General features: G+C 49.8%; 1 protein-coding gene across 8 annotated transcripts in view; it reads left to right on the top strand.

Annotated features, from left to right (window-relative positions):
- The window catches only part of NTN3 (netrin 3), a 102,489-nt gene that overhangs the window by 57,770 nt on the left and 27,565 nt on the right, over positions 1–17,154 (top strand). Inside the window, exon 6 of one of the 8 annotated variants that reach the window (XM_005293132.5) lies at positions 179–3,845. The exons of the other annotated variants lie outside the window; for them this stretch is intronic. Within the exon in view, the coding sequence (XP_005293189.1) occupies positions 179–228 (50 nt within the window). The 3' untranslated portion in view covers positions 229–3,845. Of the gene's footprint in view, positions 1–178; positions 3,846–17,154 lie in introns of those variants that run through there. 8 annotated transcript variants of the gene reach the window in all.

Here is a 17,154-nt window from a genome sequence, read left to right as displayed (position 1 = left end):
AGAGGGAGTATTTGCAAGTCCTTCTCCCAGCCTGGCTCAAGGGAGGACCCTTCAACAACAGACTGTCAGTGTTTTGGGGCATTTTCTGAGTCCCATAGATCTGTGGGGCCCCCACCTGGCCCACTTTTTTTTAAAAATATTCAGAGATTGACTGTGTTGGTTGCTTTATTTTTCCAAGGAAAGTCACTTCAGTGTGAGCTGGAGTTGGCTGCATGTTTTATGGACTAGTGAAGATACCTCCCCGGGCCAGACTCCCAGCTGGTGTGAACTGGCCTGGCTCCGTTGACTGTAATGGAGCTACGCCGATAGCTGGGGCTTTGACCCACTGTCTCCAATGGAGCTGCAGATGAAGAGCTGGCTCAGAGTATATCAACATAATGTCAAACTGGAGTGACATTTATATTTTTGTAGCCTAGCCTATAGTGTCTATAAAATACACTTCATTTCATGCAACAAGCATGGCATAGGGACAGTTCTCTGTAAGTCAAGTGACTTGTGCAGTATAACTGGACAAATAACACTGCTCTACAGCCAAAATGCTTCTGAAATAAATGTAGTCAAACTTTACTAATTCTGGGTCACTGAGAATGAAAATGATGCTTAAAATTGTTGATTGGCTCTAGTTTTCAAGATATGCTATTGGGTCAGTATATACGACCCTTGACTTGGGAATGGTGGAGGATAAGTGAGTTATAAAGGGAAGGGATCTCAATTTAAACCAGAAATGACTAAAATACATCTTTGACTGGATCTATGAATAAATCTATGACTGGGTTTGGACAGTACTTGCTTTTTAGGCAAAACAATGAATGGTGCAATCTGAAGCTGGTATTGCGTCATACATGATATGAATTGAATCATGTTATTCCTAGAAGTCATGGATGATGCAATCATAACGAAGCTTACATCACTCTGCTGACCAAATTGCCCTATATCAGCTCTAGAAATTATACAGTGTTGTGCTCTCTTATTTGTCAGTGTTTGATTTTGCAAAGGGACACATTTCCTGTTTAGCCAAAGTGAGCAGAGATGCCTTGTACTTGTGTGAACAGTGCAGATAACTTCTGCTATGTTTGTGGTGAAGTGACTTTTGCATCACAAAAGTGCAGTGTGATCACTATGGTTAAGAAAGCCTATCACCTTTATTTTGGCTGCAAAATTGGAGATCAGGACAAGAGGTGGGCCCCACACATATGCTGCAACACTTGTGCAACAAATCTTCGCCAGTGGTTGAACAGGAAAAGGAAATCTATGCCTTTTGCAGTGCCAATGATTTGGAGAGAGCCAACAGATCATACCAGCAATTGTTACTTCTGCATGGTGCCTCCAGTTGGGAAAGATGTGTCAAAGAAGAAAAAGTGGACTGTGCATTATCCAAACATTCCATCAGCTATACGCCCAGTACCCCACGGAGAAGAACTGCCGGATTCTGGTGCACCAGAATCATTCTCACTTGAGTCAGACGAGGAAGAGGAAGAGGATGAAACTTCTGGTCCTGAACCATCAATGTCACAGGACCCACATTTTCTCCCATCCTCCTCCTCTGAACCACACCTCATAACACAAGGTGAACTGAATGACCTTATCAGGGATTTGGTACTACCCAAGAGTAAGACAGAGCTGTTGGGCTCCAGACTACAGCAGTGGAATCTCCTGGCAGGTGATGTTAGGGTTTCCATGTTCCGTGACCGTCAAAAGGATCTTGTCCTATTCTTCTTCATGGAATGTGATCTTGTAGCCTGCAACAACATCGATGGTGTGATGGCAGCCCTCAACATCGTTCACGATCCAGATGAGTGGAGACTGTTCATTGATTCATCGAAGACGAGTCTTAAAGCTGTTTTACTGCATAATGGCAATGTTTTGCCATCAATTCCAGTTGGTCATGCAGTCCATACGAAGGAAACCTATGACAACATGAAACAACTTTTGAGGTGCATAAACTATGACCAACATCAGTGGCAGCTTTGTGGTGATTTGAAGGTTGTTGCTCTCTTGCTTGGTCTGCAGACTGGATACACAAAGTACTGCTGTTTTCTCTGCGAATGGGATAGTCGTGCAAGAGATTCCCACTACATCAGGAAAGATTGGCCACTCCGACAGTCATTGGAGCCTGGGAGGTAAAGTGTTCAGCATCCACCACTTGTTGAATCAAGGAAGATTTTGTTACCACCCTTACACATCAAGCTGGGTCTGATGAAGAACTTTGTCAAGGCCATTGACAAAACACAAGCAGCTTTCAAGTACCTCCGTGGAAAATCTCCAAGGTTAAGTGAAGCTAAGATAAAGGAAGGTGTCTTTGTTGGTCCTCAGCTTCATGAACTTCTTCGAGATGATGCATTTGACCATGCACTGCGTGGCAAGGAAAAGACGGCATGGAAAGCCTTCCAGTTAGTGGCAATAAATTTTCTCGGAAACAACAAGGCAGACAACTACAGGTTGTTGGTGGAAAATCTCCTCAAGGCATACAAAAGCCTTGGTTGCAACATGTCACTAAAGATACATTTTTTGCACTCTCATCTAGATTTTTTTCCACCAAACTGCGGAGCAGTGAGCGACGTGCACAGCGAGCGATTTCACCAGGACATTGCAACAATGGAGAAACACTATCAGGGCAAATGGAGCCCATCAATGCTTGCAGACTATTGCTGGACAGTGACAAGAGATGCTCCATTTAATGAATACAAGAGACAAGCCAAGAAGCACCGAGTAGACACTGAATAGGACTAAATTATGTACAGAATAGTTTTTTGCCTTTTGTTTCGTAATAAATTTTATTTATATAACCCTTTTGCTGATTTTTAAAGTGTTACATAAACAGGACAGGTGAAATATTATCATGTAAAGCAACCATAAACACATGAAAAGACCTTATAATTTATGATTAAAACTCTACTATCTACACAATATACATAGACATAAAATGTAAAAACTTAAATATCTTAGAAACAGTAGCCAATCAGTTGTTTTAATTGTCATATTTGAATTCAGCACATCAAAATACATAATAAATAGCACATTTTATCTCTGAAGCAGACGACTTCTCAAAAATTGTAGACCAGTGTAATAAGGGCTGTGATGAATTCTCGACAGTGTTTCCTGGCTGGGGAGGCTGACAATAGACCAACATACTCTGTGCTCATACATTGTTCCCTAAAGAACCTCCTGCTGGAGGAGACTGGGACTCTGACAGCCACCCACCCCCACAGCTCTTCTACACATCATTCCTGACAGTGCTTTCAAGTGGGGGCACTAGGATTGGAGTTCCACAAAGCAGCACCCCTGCCCCATTCCCTCCAGTCTGAAATGGGATAGGGAGCTGTGAGATCCCCCAGCAGGAGTCCTTTGTCCAATCCTTACAGTCCCTCCTGCTGGGATAGTGAGGATTGGTAGAACTGTGACCAACATATCCACTGTTACCTAGCAACTCCTGCTTGAGATGCTGAGCTTGGTACCACAAGATGAGCCCCGATGCAGTCCACTCTGCCATTCAGGGGCTCCATTTTTCATTCCTACCTCTGGTGAGAAGAAGGTGGGGAATCCGAAAGAATTTCTTTGGTCTTCATTGTTGGGCAGGAAAGATTGTGGGGAATAAATTCAAGACAACTTCCCAGGTCACTTGGAAATAGAAGCTTTTTGCTTTTGGCCATTAGAAGTCCTAATCAGGAACATCAAAGAATGGACACTTTGGAAAGGAAACAAATGTTTTTTTCTGTAAGTGTTGATCCCAAGACTTGAGTGCACTTTGAAAGGAGTTAATCAATGTACCCGGCCCAACCACAGTGCTTTACAAATAGGATGGTCTTAGAAATAAATCCTAATATTTTCAGCAGAATAAAAATAAATCACACTTGATGGAGACCTTAGTGTTTATTTTGCTTTAGTGGAGCGGCCCTGTGTTAAGCTGCTTGTAGTTTTATCTAAGGGGTTATTTTTAAAAGATTTTTGGCTTCTAACTCAAGTATTGTCAGTGCAGAATCCATTCCAGGAGGGCACAGAAATCCAGTTCAGGTCCCTCTTTCTCTTAGATACACAGAATTTTAAAACCAGAAAAAGGGATCATTATTATCATGTTGTCTGACCTCCTATGTAACAGACCAGAGAACCCAGCTACATCAAGGCCATAACATCTGGTGGAGCTAGAGTACAGGACAGCCCAGGAATTGGGTTTGGGGTCTGCTTCTCCCTGGAGCTGTGCCTATGGGCCATTCCAGGAGGGCACAGAAATCCAGTTCAGGTTCATAGGTGGTCAGAAAATTTTCACTGCAATGCAGCTTTGATGAAATAAGTAAAAATCCAGTGCCATTCTTGTCCTGCCCTGCTCTGCTCAAGTTCCTCTTCCCCCAGTGGCATTGTCTCTCAAGTCTATATCCATCCATCCCCTTGGGGCTGTCCTCCTCTTTGCAACCCCTCCAGGCTGGCATGCTGTATCCACCTCAGGCTTCTCTTTCCGAGGCTGGGCCTCAGAGGGAACTCTTGTGCAGGTTGTCAATCCTGGATCCTCCCAACAGCTGCTGAAAGAAGGGAGAGGGGGAGGCAGGTACAGAAGCTAGAGGACCAGACTGGCAGACCTGGTCACTGGGGAGCCTGATTCCTAGCCCCACCCCTTCACTGAGGCCCCACCACTTCGCTGAGGCCTCACCCCCCACTCACTACATGCCCCCTCCATCGATGGCTCGTTCTCCGCCACCCTCACTCACTTTCACTGGGCTGGGGCATGGAGTTGGGGTGTGGGAGGGGTGAGAGCTCCAGCTTGGGGAGTGGGCTCTGGGGTGGGGCTGGGGATGAGGGGTTTCTGGACAGGAGGGGGCTCCAGACTGGGGGGTGGGCCGAGGGATTTGGAGTGTGGGAGGGGGCTGTGTGTTGACGCAGGAGGTTGGGATGCAGGAAGGGGTATGGGCTCTGGGGTGGGCCTGGGGATGAGGGGATTGGGGTGCAGGAGGGTGCTCTGGGCTGGGATTGAGGGGTTCGGAGGGCTGGAGGGGGATCAGGGCTGGGGCAGGGGGTTAGGGTGCAAGATGGGGGTATGGGCTCTGGGCTGGGGGTACAGGCTCTGGCGTGGGGCCAGGGACGAGGGGTTTGGGATTCAGGAGGGGGCTCCAGGTTTGGAGGGGCTCAAGGCTGGGGCATGGAGTTGGGGCTCGGGGTTGGAGCGTGGGCTTACCTTTGGCGGCTCCCAGTCAGTGGCACAGCAGGACTAAGGCAGGATCCCTGTCTGTCCTGGCTCCACGCTGTTCTCCAGAAGTGGCCAGCAGGTCTGGCTCCTGGGCGGGCCGGGGGGGGGGGGGGGGGAGCGGCAGGAGGCTCGACGAGGTGTGCTCTTGCCTGCAGGCACTGTCATCCCCCCCCCAGCTCCCATTGGCCGGGAACCGCAGAGCCGGTGCTCAAAGCGGGGGCAGCATGTGGAGCCCCATGGCCCCCCCACCTAGGAGCTGGACCTGCTGGCTGCTTCCAGGGCGCAGCGCAATGCCAGGACAGGCCTTAGCCCCGTAGCACCACCACCTGGACTTTTAACAGCTCGGTTGGCAGTGCTGACCAGAGCCGCCAGGGTCCCTTTTCAACCAGGCATTCTGGTCAAAAACTGGACACCTGGCAACCCTACCAGCTGGTCCTGTTCCTTTGGCAATCTGGCAAAGCCTCTTCCTGTTGCCTTCCATTACTTCATCCCTTCCTGGTGGTGGGAAATACAGACTCGAATCTAAGCCTGTCTCTGATTTTTATTGCTGTTGTTATTGGGAGAATTTTGCCCTGGTGAAAAGGGACAGACCGTGCCACGGCTGAGAGCTGGGCAGGTGTTGGGCAGACTTGGCCCTCGCCATGCCCCACCCCCGAGCTCAAGTGGAGGCTGACATTCATGCTGAACCCAGCAGTGATTTTATGATCTCTACTAGGACTGAAATCACAACACTCATTGGGCCATATTCATCCCAGTCTCTTAAGGAGCTTGATTGATTTAGCCTAACAAAGAGAAGGTTAAGGGGGGATGAGATTCCAGGCTGTAAGTGCCTATGTGGGGATCAAACACTTGCTAATCAGTCTAGCAGACAAAGGTCTAACAAGATCCAATGGGTGGAATTTGAAACTAGACAAATTCAGACTGGGAATAAGGTGAAAATTTTTAATGGTGAGAGTAATTGACTATGGGAATGACTTATTGAGGATCATGGAGGAGCCTCCATCAATGGCAATTTGTAAATCGAGACTGGTCGTTTTACTAAAAGCTCTGCTCCAGGAATTGTGTGGGGCAGGTCTCTGGTCTGCGTGATACAGGAAGTCAGCCTAGCTGATCACAATGGTCCCGTCTGGCCTTGGACTCTGTAAACGCCTGCTGTCCATGGGAGCAGCTGCCATGGCATCGCAGGCACAATGATGCAAGGTATACAGGTGATGCGGGGGTGGGGGGAAGGGTAATTCTTCCCTAAATTACACTGATGTAAATAAGCCGTAGTACCACTGAAGTCAGTGGAGGTTCCCTGGTTTAACAGGGTGTAGGTGAGAGGAGGGACAGGTCCAGAGCCTGTCTCTGTGGGAGGAGAGTAAGGTTGAAGTCAGTCAGACAGCAGGTGTCAGTGACTGAAAGTGGTAGAGCAGAGTATCTGACACCCATGTGCATTCAATGGGTGGGCAACGTACCCCTCCTTTATCTTACACCTTCCTGTTACTTTTCCTGTTAACTCTCTGCCACGTCTCCCCCCTTCCATGCCCCACAGGCCCAACTCTGCCCCCATTGTATGGTGAAAGGTTTCAGTGGTAGCCGTGTTAGTCTGTATCAGCAAAAAAAACAAGGAGTCCTTGTGGCACCTTAGAGACTAACAAATGTATTTGGGCATAAGCTTTCATGGGCTAGAACCCACTTCATCAGCTGTATGAAGTAAAAAATACAGGAGCAGGTATAAATACATGAAAGGATGGGGATGCTTTACCAAGTGTTAGATCAGACTAACGAGATAAATCAATTAACAGCAGGATACCAAGGGAGGAAAAATAACTTTTGAAGAGGTAAGAGAGAGGCCCATTACAGTTGACAAGAAGGTGTGAGTAACAGTAGGGAGAAATTAGTATTGGGGAAATTAAGTTTAGGTTTTGTAATGACCCAACCACTCCTAGTCTTTATTCAGGCCTAATCTGATGGTATCCAGGTTGCAAATTAATTCCAGTTCTGCAGCTTCACGTTGGAGTCTGTTTTTGAAGTTTTTTTTGTTGAAGAATTGCCACTTTGAGGTCTGTTATTGAGTGACCAGAGAGATTGAAGTGTTCTCCTACTGGTTTTTGAATGTTATGATTCCTGATGTCAGATTTGTGTCCATTTATTCTTTTGTGTAGAGACTGTCCGATTTGGCCAATGTACATGGCAGAGGGGCATTGCTGGCACATGATGGCATATATCACATTGCTAGATGTGCTGGTGAATGAGCCCCTGATGGCGTGGCTGCTGTGGTTAGGTCCTATGATGGTGTCCCTTGAATAGATATGTGGACAGAGTTGGCACTGGGGTTTGTAGCAGGGTTTGGTTCCTGGGTTAGTGTTTTTGTTGTGTGGTGTGTAGTTGCTGGGGAGTATTTGCTTCAGGTTGGGGGGCTGTCTGTAAGCGAGGACTGGCCTGTCTCTCAAGGTCTGTGAGAGTGAGGGATCGTCCTTCAGGATAGGTTGTAGATCCTTGATGATGCGCTGGAGAGGTTTTAGTTGGTGGCTGTAGGTGATGGCTAGTGGTGTTCTGTTACTTTCTTTGTTGGGCCAGTCTTGTAATAGGTGACTTCTTGGTACCCTTCTGGCTCTGTTACGCACACCTTCTTGTCAACTGTAATGGGCCTCTCTCCTACCTCTTCAAAAGTTATTTTTCCTCCCTTGGTATCCTGCTGTTAATTGATTTATCTTGTTAGACTGACCTAACACTTGGTAAAGCACCCCCATCCTTTCATGTATTTATACCTGCTCCTGTATTTTTTACTTCATACATCTGATGAAGTGGGTTCTAGCTCACAAAAGCTTATGCCCAAATAAAATTTGTTAGTCTCTAAGGTGCCACAAGGACTCCTTGTTTTTTCCCCTATTGTATGGGTTCACCTTGCAAACACTCATGTAGCTGAGCACTTTGGCAGGCCCTTGGTGGCCTGATTCATCACTCATTTTTACCACTTTTCCACTGGTTCTTCTGATCCCTCTCAAATGCCCCTTTGCCCTCTCCCTGAGCCAGTGCCAGCAAACCCACAGTGTTTCCCTTGTGCAGCCATTCACCCAAGGCTCCTCATTCATTTACTTTCAAACCGCAGACCCACTGCTTGGGGCCAGCATCCCGCTACAATAAAACCCAGGGGGGCATGTGCAGGGACCCCACAACCACTCACCCCACCTCAGAGCAGTGATGACTTACACACAACATTGGTGAATCCGCAAATACCCCACACGCACCCTCCCTCCCCCGTTCATTTCATCTCCAAAGACTTGCAGAGTTCACAGCAGGTGTGTCACATTCTTTGAGGCGTCTGCTAACAGTGTTTCATTGTTTCAAGCCTCCTGCTTTTCAGGTGTTTGGCTCCCCTCCCTTTTCTCCCCCACTCACGTCCCTGGCTGAGCCCTGGCTTTTCTCTAAGATCTCCATTTGCCCAGCTGGCGTTTCCTAGTCCCCAAATTTCTCTAACAACCCAGGCTTCCGCTCCAGAGCCCCAATTCCACCTAAGTGTCAGGCTAGCTCTGGAACAAAATGTTCTGGGCCCTCTTTTTATTATTATTATTTTTTAAAAAATTCTGCTCAGTGCTTGTTCCCCGTTAGAATTGGGAAAAACTGGCAGAGTGTGTCGTAGGTCTTTAAAGGAATTCAAAGTCAGCAGTAAAAGATTTGCAGCCGTAACACCTAATTAAGTTACATCTCTCTTAAAACAAAATATGCCGTCTTTTTTTTAAAGCAGGGAGAAGTAAACCAGATGTGCAAACTCACTCGCACACTCACACATGCACACGGCCAAATGCAGCTTGTGCAACTGCCCTCCAAGTTAATGGGAATAACACCCAGTTGTGCCAGGGCTGGGTTTGGTCCCCTTTCTCGCTCTCTTTCACACAGACACAGACACACACTATCTCTCTCTATCTTTCACACTCTTTCTCTCTCCATCTGTCTCCTGTATACTCACTCATTGTCTCATGCACTCCTTCGTATTCCCATACTCCTGTCACTCACAGAAATACATACAATACACAGACACAAAAATTCTGTCTGTCTGGCTAATGGCCTCTCTTTCTCTGTCACTCACACATAGAGTACATGCATGCTGTACCCTCATACACACCCATACATTTTCCCATACACAGAGCCTGTTTCTTCTCTCATTTACCCTGGTGTACATCCAGGGTCAATGCACTGACATGAGTGGAATTACTCTAGTCTAAGGTCCACAATACATACGCGTGTGAACGCGCACACACAATGTAGCCATACAGTCTCATACACACAGAACGTATACAGACACACCCAATACACACTCACATACATTCACTCTGTCTCTGTCTCACATGCACACAAACTCATCTATAATCTCTATCACGCACATACCCCTGCACTCTTGCTCTGTCCTGTCCACACTCACACAAATGGCAGCTATTTCCTTTCAGTGCCCACCTGGACGTGTGCCACAGAACTGGGTCCCCCTGCTAAGCATGATGCATTCAGATCATTCCTGGTGGTGTTGAAAGTTCCAAGCTGAGCTATGGAGACTTGGTTAAGTGGAAAAAGAAGTTTCGGGGCGATGGAGGAGGGACGGGAGGAGGTATGCGCTTTGGAAGAAGCGAAAGGGGATTAGAGAGGCTGACCTGGGGAATGTGTCGGGGAGGGGGGGAGGAAAGAGGAAAGGCAGTTTATTGACATCTGTTTTTAATCTGATTTTCCCCTTGTGTTTCAGTAAAGCTTTTTGTTGTGATACAGGTGAGCGCCCCTAGACTAACAGCCCGACTGAAAGTTAAAGAGCTCCACCCGACTCATTCTTCCCGTAGGGGAGAAATTAACCATTCAGTGGGAGTGTTAGAGAAACCTAAGCAGAGTCGAGTACCTCATTTCCATTGCAGGGATTCCTTCACAATACCACTTAGCACTTACATAGCGCTGTGCGGGCCAGATTCTTTTCAGTCACTCCAGCCTCCATCTGCAGTCATTTCAGTGACATCTCTCCATATGTACATGAGTGCAGTGAAAGCAGAGTCTGGCTCAGTGGCCTCAAAACACTGTAGTCAGTGACTCACTATCACAGCATGCCTGCAAGGTAGGCTGCTCTTGTTATCCCTGCTGTACAGAGACGGAAACTGAGGCACAGAAAGTGAAGTCAGGTGGCCCAGGATCTCACATCAAGTGAGTGGCATGGCCAGAATTAGAATGTGGGACTTTCCAGCTCTCACCCTGTTCTCATGCCTTCACCACACATGGCCTCCTTTACCAAGCACTATGGCCAAGCCCCAGGGGAAGTGGTGGCAGGATTTGGGGGTGGGCGAGTGTGATGTTCCCCTCTGGTGTTGTCTGGACCAGTGATCTGCTAGGTTACTCCAATCCTTGACTCTGGGAGCCAGCCTTACCCTGCTCTGCAGTGAGAACCCCCACTCCTGGGCTGTTCACGCACAGCCTCTGGCATGTAAGCTGCTCTTTGGATTGTGCAACCGAATGACACTAACCAATATCTCTGGTCCCAGACACAACCCTAGGAACCTCCATCTTGCAGTGCCCAGTTATGCCCACTGGACGCTGCAAGCTTATATGAGTTTGTCAATTTAACAAAGAAATTGATATGTACCAGGCTTGTTATCCCAAGGGGAGTCTCACACACTTCAAACCAAACGCACTGCTTCAGGTAGAATAAACACATTTATTAACTATGAAGATAGATTTTAAGTGATTATAAGTCAAAGCGTAACAAGTCAGATTTGGTCAAATGACATAAAAGCAAAACGCATTCTAAGCTGATCTTAACATTTTCAATGCCCTTACCAAACTTAGATGCTTCTCACCACAGGCTGGCTGGTTGCGGTTCAGCCAGGCTCTCCCCTTTGATCAGTGCTTCAGTCGCTTGGTGTGGTTTCTGGAGATGTAGGTGGAAGAGAGAGAGAGAGAGCATGGCAAACGTCTCTCCCTTTTATCATGTTCTTTCTTCCCCCTTGGCTTTGCATACCTCCTTCATAGTCAGGTGAGCATTACCTCATCTCAGTTCCAAACTGACCAAAGGAAGGGGGGTGACTCACTCGAGAGTCCAACAGATTCTTTTGTTGCTGCCTAGGCCAGCATCCTTTGTTCTTGTGAGGCTGGGCTGGGTTTGTCCCATACCTGCCTTGATGAGGTGTGAACTGCCTCTCTGCTCTTGGAGAGTTTTTGCCTGGACTTATTTTAAACCATGAGGATACATTTTCAGCCTCATAACTTAGGGTTACCATATCTAATAAATAAAAAAAGAGGACCCTCCATGGGCCCTGGCCCCGCCCATTTCCCCACCCCAGCCCCGCCCCAACTCCGCCCCTTCCCCGGCCTAACTCCACCCCTCCTCCCTCCCACTCCCAGCCACGCGGAAAGGGCTGCCTGAGCGCTACCGGCTTCACGGTTTGCCGGGCAGCCCCTAGACCCTGCACCCCCGGCTGGCGCTTCCCCAGCGCAGCTGGAGCCCGGGAGGGGAAGCGCCCAGCCGGGGGTGCAGGGTCTGGAGGCTGCCCGGCAAACTGTGAAGCCAGTAGCGCTTGGGCTTCGGGCAGCCCCCTTGCCTCCGGACCTTGCACCCCCAGCCGGGCACTTCCCCTCCCGGGCTCTGGCGGCGCAGGGTCCGGAGGCACGGGGGCTGCCCGAAGCCTATAGCGCTCGGGCAGCCCGGCTCTTAAACAGAGCCGAAGAGGAGCAGAGCCTCCAGCCGCGGCGGCTCTGCTTCTCCCCGACTCTGCGGCTCTGTTTAAGAGCCGAGCTGCCCCAGCGCTACCGGCTTCGGGCAGCCCCCATGCCTCCGGACCCTGCGCCCCCAGCCGGGCACTTCCCCTCCTGGGCTCCGGCGGCGCAGGGTCCGGAGGCACGGGGGCTGCCCGAAGCCTATAGCGCCCGGGCAGCCCGGCTCTTAAACAGAGCCGAACAGGAGCAGAGCCTCCAGCCGCGGCGGCTCTGCTCCTCCCCGACTCTGCGGCTCTGTTTAAGAGCCGAGCTGCCCCAGTGCTACCGGCTTCGGGCAGCCCCCATGCCTCCGGACCCTGCGCCCCCAGCCGGGCACTTCCCCTCCTGGGCTCCGGCGGCGCAGGGTCCGGAGGTATGGGGGCTGCCCAAAGCCCGTAGCGCTGGAGGCTCTGCTCCTCCCCCGACTCTTCGGCTCTGTTTGAGAGCCGAGCTGCCTGAGCGCTCCGGCTTCGGGCAGCCCCCATGCCTCCGGACCCTGCGCCGCCAGAGCCCGGGAGGGGAAGTGCCCGGCCGGCGGCTGGGGTCCGGAGGCAAGGGGGGGTGCTTGAAGCCCATAGCACTCGGGCAGCTCGGCTCTTAAACAGAGCCGAAGAGTCAGGGGAGGAGCAGAGCCGCCATTTTCCCGGACATGTTCGGCTTTTTGGCAGTTCCCCCCGGACGGGGGTTTGAGTGCTGAAAAGCCGGACATGTCTGGGAAAAAGAGGACATATGGTAACCCTATCATAACTACATACATTAAATTATAACCTATAACCTTACTATAACATTAACATTACAGTAACAACAATGTTCAGGGCATCATGAGCCTTCTGAAGACACCCAACATGACAAACTTTGCATTGGATACCACACATTCATTTTATAAGGATGAACATGGTGGTGTAGGGTGTCTCCCCGAGGTACAGAGTGTCACAGCGAGTGTTAGTGGTCTAGTGGTACGATCATCTGGGGATATCTCACAAAATGTATTCCCTGCCATATAGGGGCCTTGGGCAATGGTGGCACCTCAGTCCCTCCTGATCTCTGCCCGTGGCACAAGATAGTTTAGTTTCCAGAGACTGGAATACTTTAGTCAAATCCAGGTTATTGGATGTACTGCAGCAGTGATTTGGTTTAGTGGCCTGCCTTTGTGGGAGGTCAGACTCCATGAGCCCCTTCTGGCCTTAAATTCTAGGACATGTAAGAAAACTCCACACTGTTGGGTGGGTGAGTGGATGCAAAGCACTCCCCGGTCTCCACTGGCATCAACTCTGACTCCACAGCTGCATGGGACATCCCCAACCTGCCAGTGCACTTGTGGCACCGCTGCCCAGCTTTTACCAGCCCCGGCAATGGCACGTGATCTGCCTGCCCTGTGCCTGGTTCTCCCCAGCACTGGGAGTCTCTCATTTTCATGGACTTGTAAAGAAAAAACTCACTCTTATGCAAACAGAACAGGCAGAAGCTTTAAGCAGAACCCAATGAGAGCTTATCCCCATATCAAAGGCACAGGATTTTGGCACAGGATTCTGGAGATTTGCAGTGGTGAGTGATGTGTCCAGCTGTGGTACTTGTAAGATAGTGGCAAGTATCCAACTGTGTCCTGGGGCTCGGGCCTCCAAGGGGCTGCGGCTCTGTCTCAGTGGTGGGAATTCCAGGGCCTGACATATAACGGAAGTGATCCAAGTGTCTTAGTGCTAAAGCTTCTGGAGTGCTGTAGTGCGGTCAGGTCTTAGTGCTGGAGGTTTCCTGCAGGCCATGCTATAGTTCAGTGCATGGCATGTCTTATTGCCAGTGGCAGCTGGGTGCTGTCCTGTGGGGGAGTGGATCCAGTAGTGTGTTAATGTGCAAAGTACCCAGGTGCTATGCCATAATACAAGGCTGATGAAGCACATGTCTCAGCAAAGGAAGTCCCTAGGTGTTGTGCTATAGAATCATAGAATATTAGGGTTGAAAGATACCTCAGGAGGTCATCTAGTCCATTCCCCTGCTCAAAGCAGGACCAACACCAACTAAATCATCCCAGCCAGGGCTTTGTCAAGCCGGGCCTTAAAAACCTCTAAGGATGGAGATTCTACCACCTCCCTAGGTAACCCATTCCAGTGCTTCACCACCCTCCTAGTGAAATAGTGTTTCCTAATATCCAATCTAAACCTCCCCCATGGCAACTTGAGACCATTGCTCCTTGTTCTGTCATCTGCCATCAGTGAGAACAGCCTAGCTCCATCCTCTTTGGAACCCCCCTTCAGGTAGTTGAAGGCTGCTATCAAATCCCCCCTCACTCTTCTCTTCTGCAGACTAAATAACGCCAGTTCCCTCAGCCTCTCCTCATAAGTCATGTGCCCCGAGATGGATGGTTCTATGTGAATATCATAAGTTATTTATTATTAACAGTCGGGCAATTTCTGCCCTATGCTGCTGCTTCCCATGCAGAGCAGTGCGTCTTGGAGTTTCCTTGGATGTGAAGGCATTTGCTCCCATGGATGAGGTCGAAGGTTCAGGGAATCCATGGGACAGTCTTGCGAGGACCTCTTGTCTCTATCCTGCGGCCTGGCTGCCTTCCTCCGCTGGTCAACATGGGTCCTGCAAGAGTTTTGCTACCAAAAGCATCCCTCATGACTGGGGCAGGGGCTGTTTACACCTTTTAGGCTGTCTGCAGTGACTTACACTGCAGAGCCCTATGCATTAGGGGGAAGTATCCACTAGAGACCAGCTGGCCCCATATCCCCTACTAGCCACCAGACCTGGGTCCATGACTGGTTGGGATCTAGCAGGGAGCACGCCATGTAAACAGCATTCCCTCTGCTGCATGCAAAGACATACCCTCACCCACAGCCACTGCCAGAATCCCGTCCATTCACCCTCAGCCACAGCCACAGCTGGGATCCTCTCCATTCACCCACAGCCACAGCCGGGATCCCCTCCATTCACCCTCACCCCATTCATTCACCCTGACCCACAGCCACAGCCACATCTGGGATCCCCTCCATTCACCCACAGCCACAGCCGGGATCCCCTCCATTCACCCTCACCAACAGCCACAGCCGGGATCCCCTCCATTCAGCCACAGCCACAGTCAGGATCCCCTCCATTCACCTTTGCCCACAGCCACAGATGGGATCCCCTCCATTCACCCCACCCACAGCCACAGATGGGATCCCCTCCATTCACCTTCAGCCACAGCCTCATCCACGGCCAGGATCCTCTCCATTCACCTTCACCCACAGCCACAGACAGGATCCCCTCCATTCACCCTGACCCACAGCCACAGCCACCCACACAGCCAGGATCCCCTCCATTTACCTTCACCCACAGCCACAGCCGGGAGCCCCTCCATTCACCCTCATCCACACCCTCACCCACAGCCACAGCCAGGATTCCTTCCATTCACCTTCACCCACAGCTGGGATCCCGTCCATTCACCCTCATCTCCACCACAGCTCCCCTGGCAGTTCTGTCCCAGCCAGCGCTGGTGGCTTAGCTACACTGGAGCCGGGCTGCGTGCTGTACCCCGGGAATGTAGATGGATTTGCACTGGGCCCATTTATACCTCACCCAGTGGAGAAAGAGGGAACGTCAGCTGTGGATTGGATTTGGCTGCTGTCCCTTTGCTTTGATTTCCCTTTCCACATGGAAGGGTTCGTTCTTTCGGTTTTAGTGTCACCAACACGGTAGGCAATGGGGTTGTGCCCCCCGCCCCAGGACTCCCTCATACCATCCCCTCCCCAAATGTCAACTCTCCCCCATCACACACTTGTGTACACCTGTTCTTCAGCTCTGGCAACAGTTGACTCCGCGTATGGTCCCCTAGCTCCCAGACGTCCTCTTCATCCTGGAGGGAATGCCAAGCTCAGAGCTACATGTTCTTTTTCTGGTGGGGAGGGTGGTTATTATAGGGGGAGGCAGGTGGGTGGGTTCCTGTTCTACCTGGATGATATCTGGGGAGCCAGTCAGACTTAAACTGATCCTCTTTCCAAATCCCCTTAGCGTGTATGACACCACGTCCAGGAAGTTTCAAGGGAGCTGGGAAGAGGAAAAAATGCTCTGGGAACTGGCAAGTGAGAGAGGTGCTTGTGAAACATTTCCTCTGATAGCCGTCCAACTTCTCTTGACACTTTTATAGGGTTACCCTTCAGGAGTGATATAAAGGGTGTAGCACAGCCGTGGCTCATGGGGCCAGAAATCCACTTGATCTGAGGCCTTTGTTTGCTTTGTCTTTGGAACAGATTTGCTGCACCCTGCATTATTTCCTCTACTCTTCTGTCTCGTCCCTACCATGCCTTTTGTTTCTCTTGCTCCTCTCACAGGCTCAGCACCACAGTGTCCTGGAGCGGTGTCTCCACCATGCCCAGCACAACGAGTAATCCCAGAAAGAGATAAGCCCAGGGCCTGACTCTCCTGTCAGTGTAACTCCAGTTAACTCAGTGGAGTCACTCCTGATTTACACCAGTGTCCGTGAGAGAAAAATCACTTCCTTGTCTTGTCTGCACTATGCGCCCATGTTGCTGGTCAGGTCTATGCTACAACCTTTTGCCGACGTAGCCATATCAGTCAGGGTGGGATTTGTGCCTGACATAGCTGTACTGGCAAAATCCTGGGGCCTGGAAAAGTGAAGCTGCCACAATACAAGCTCTAGTAAACTTGCCCCTTTGCCAACAGCACTTATTCCAACCCCACCCGAACAAAATAAGTGACACTGGTAAAAGCTAGCTCCAGTATGTCAGCTTAGACTGCAGTCACACCCAACTATACCCTCCCACATGGGGCCTGAGTCTTACTTCTACTGCAGCTCAGTTACACTGCTCTGGTAGTGCAAAGGGACGGCAAAGTATATGTACCGCCACTTCAAGGCCACATTCCATGACCAGAACAGTATCAAATGGTTTGAATGCAGCTGAGACTCAGGGCCATGTGGTAGAAGAGGGGAGGAGGGGAGGGGAGATAAATAATGAGGGTTTCTTGGGTTTTTTAAGTTTCTTACATAAAATGCAGTAGAAATTAATTTTATATTCTAGGAATGTTCCTCGGCACAAAACAGAGGTTAAAAACAGCCTAAATTATTAATTCCAAACACTATTTCCGTTCTTTCATAATCACATTTTTATTATATTAATCAGGACCATAAATCCAGAGCAGTTTTCTTTCTTTCTTTTCTTTTTTTCTTCAAAACCCAGGACTGAGTGGGGAGGCTGCAGGGAGAGTGAAGATGTCACCTGTGTGCTTCGTGTCTGGTGTATTCTCTTGTTTTTATCTCTCACCCGTCACATCAGGTC

Source organism: Chrysemys picta, chromosome 10 (assembly GCF_011386835.1).
Source record: "Chrysemys picta bellii isolate R12L10 chromosome 10, ASM1138683v2, whole genome shotgun sequence".
Taxonomy (NCBI): Eukaryota; Metazoa; Chordata; order Testudines; family Emydidae; genus Chrysemys; species Chrysemys picta.
The sequence above is the reverse complement of the archived record's forward strand: the minus strand, read 5'-3'. Positions and strand labels throughout refer to the sequence as shown.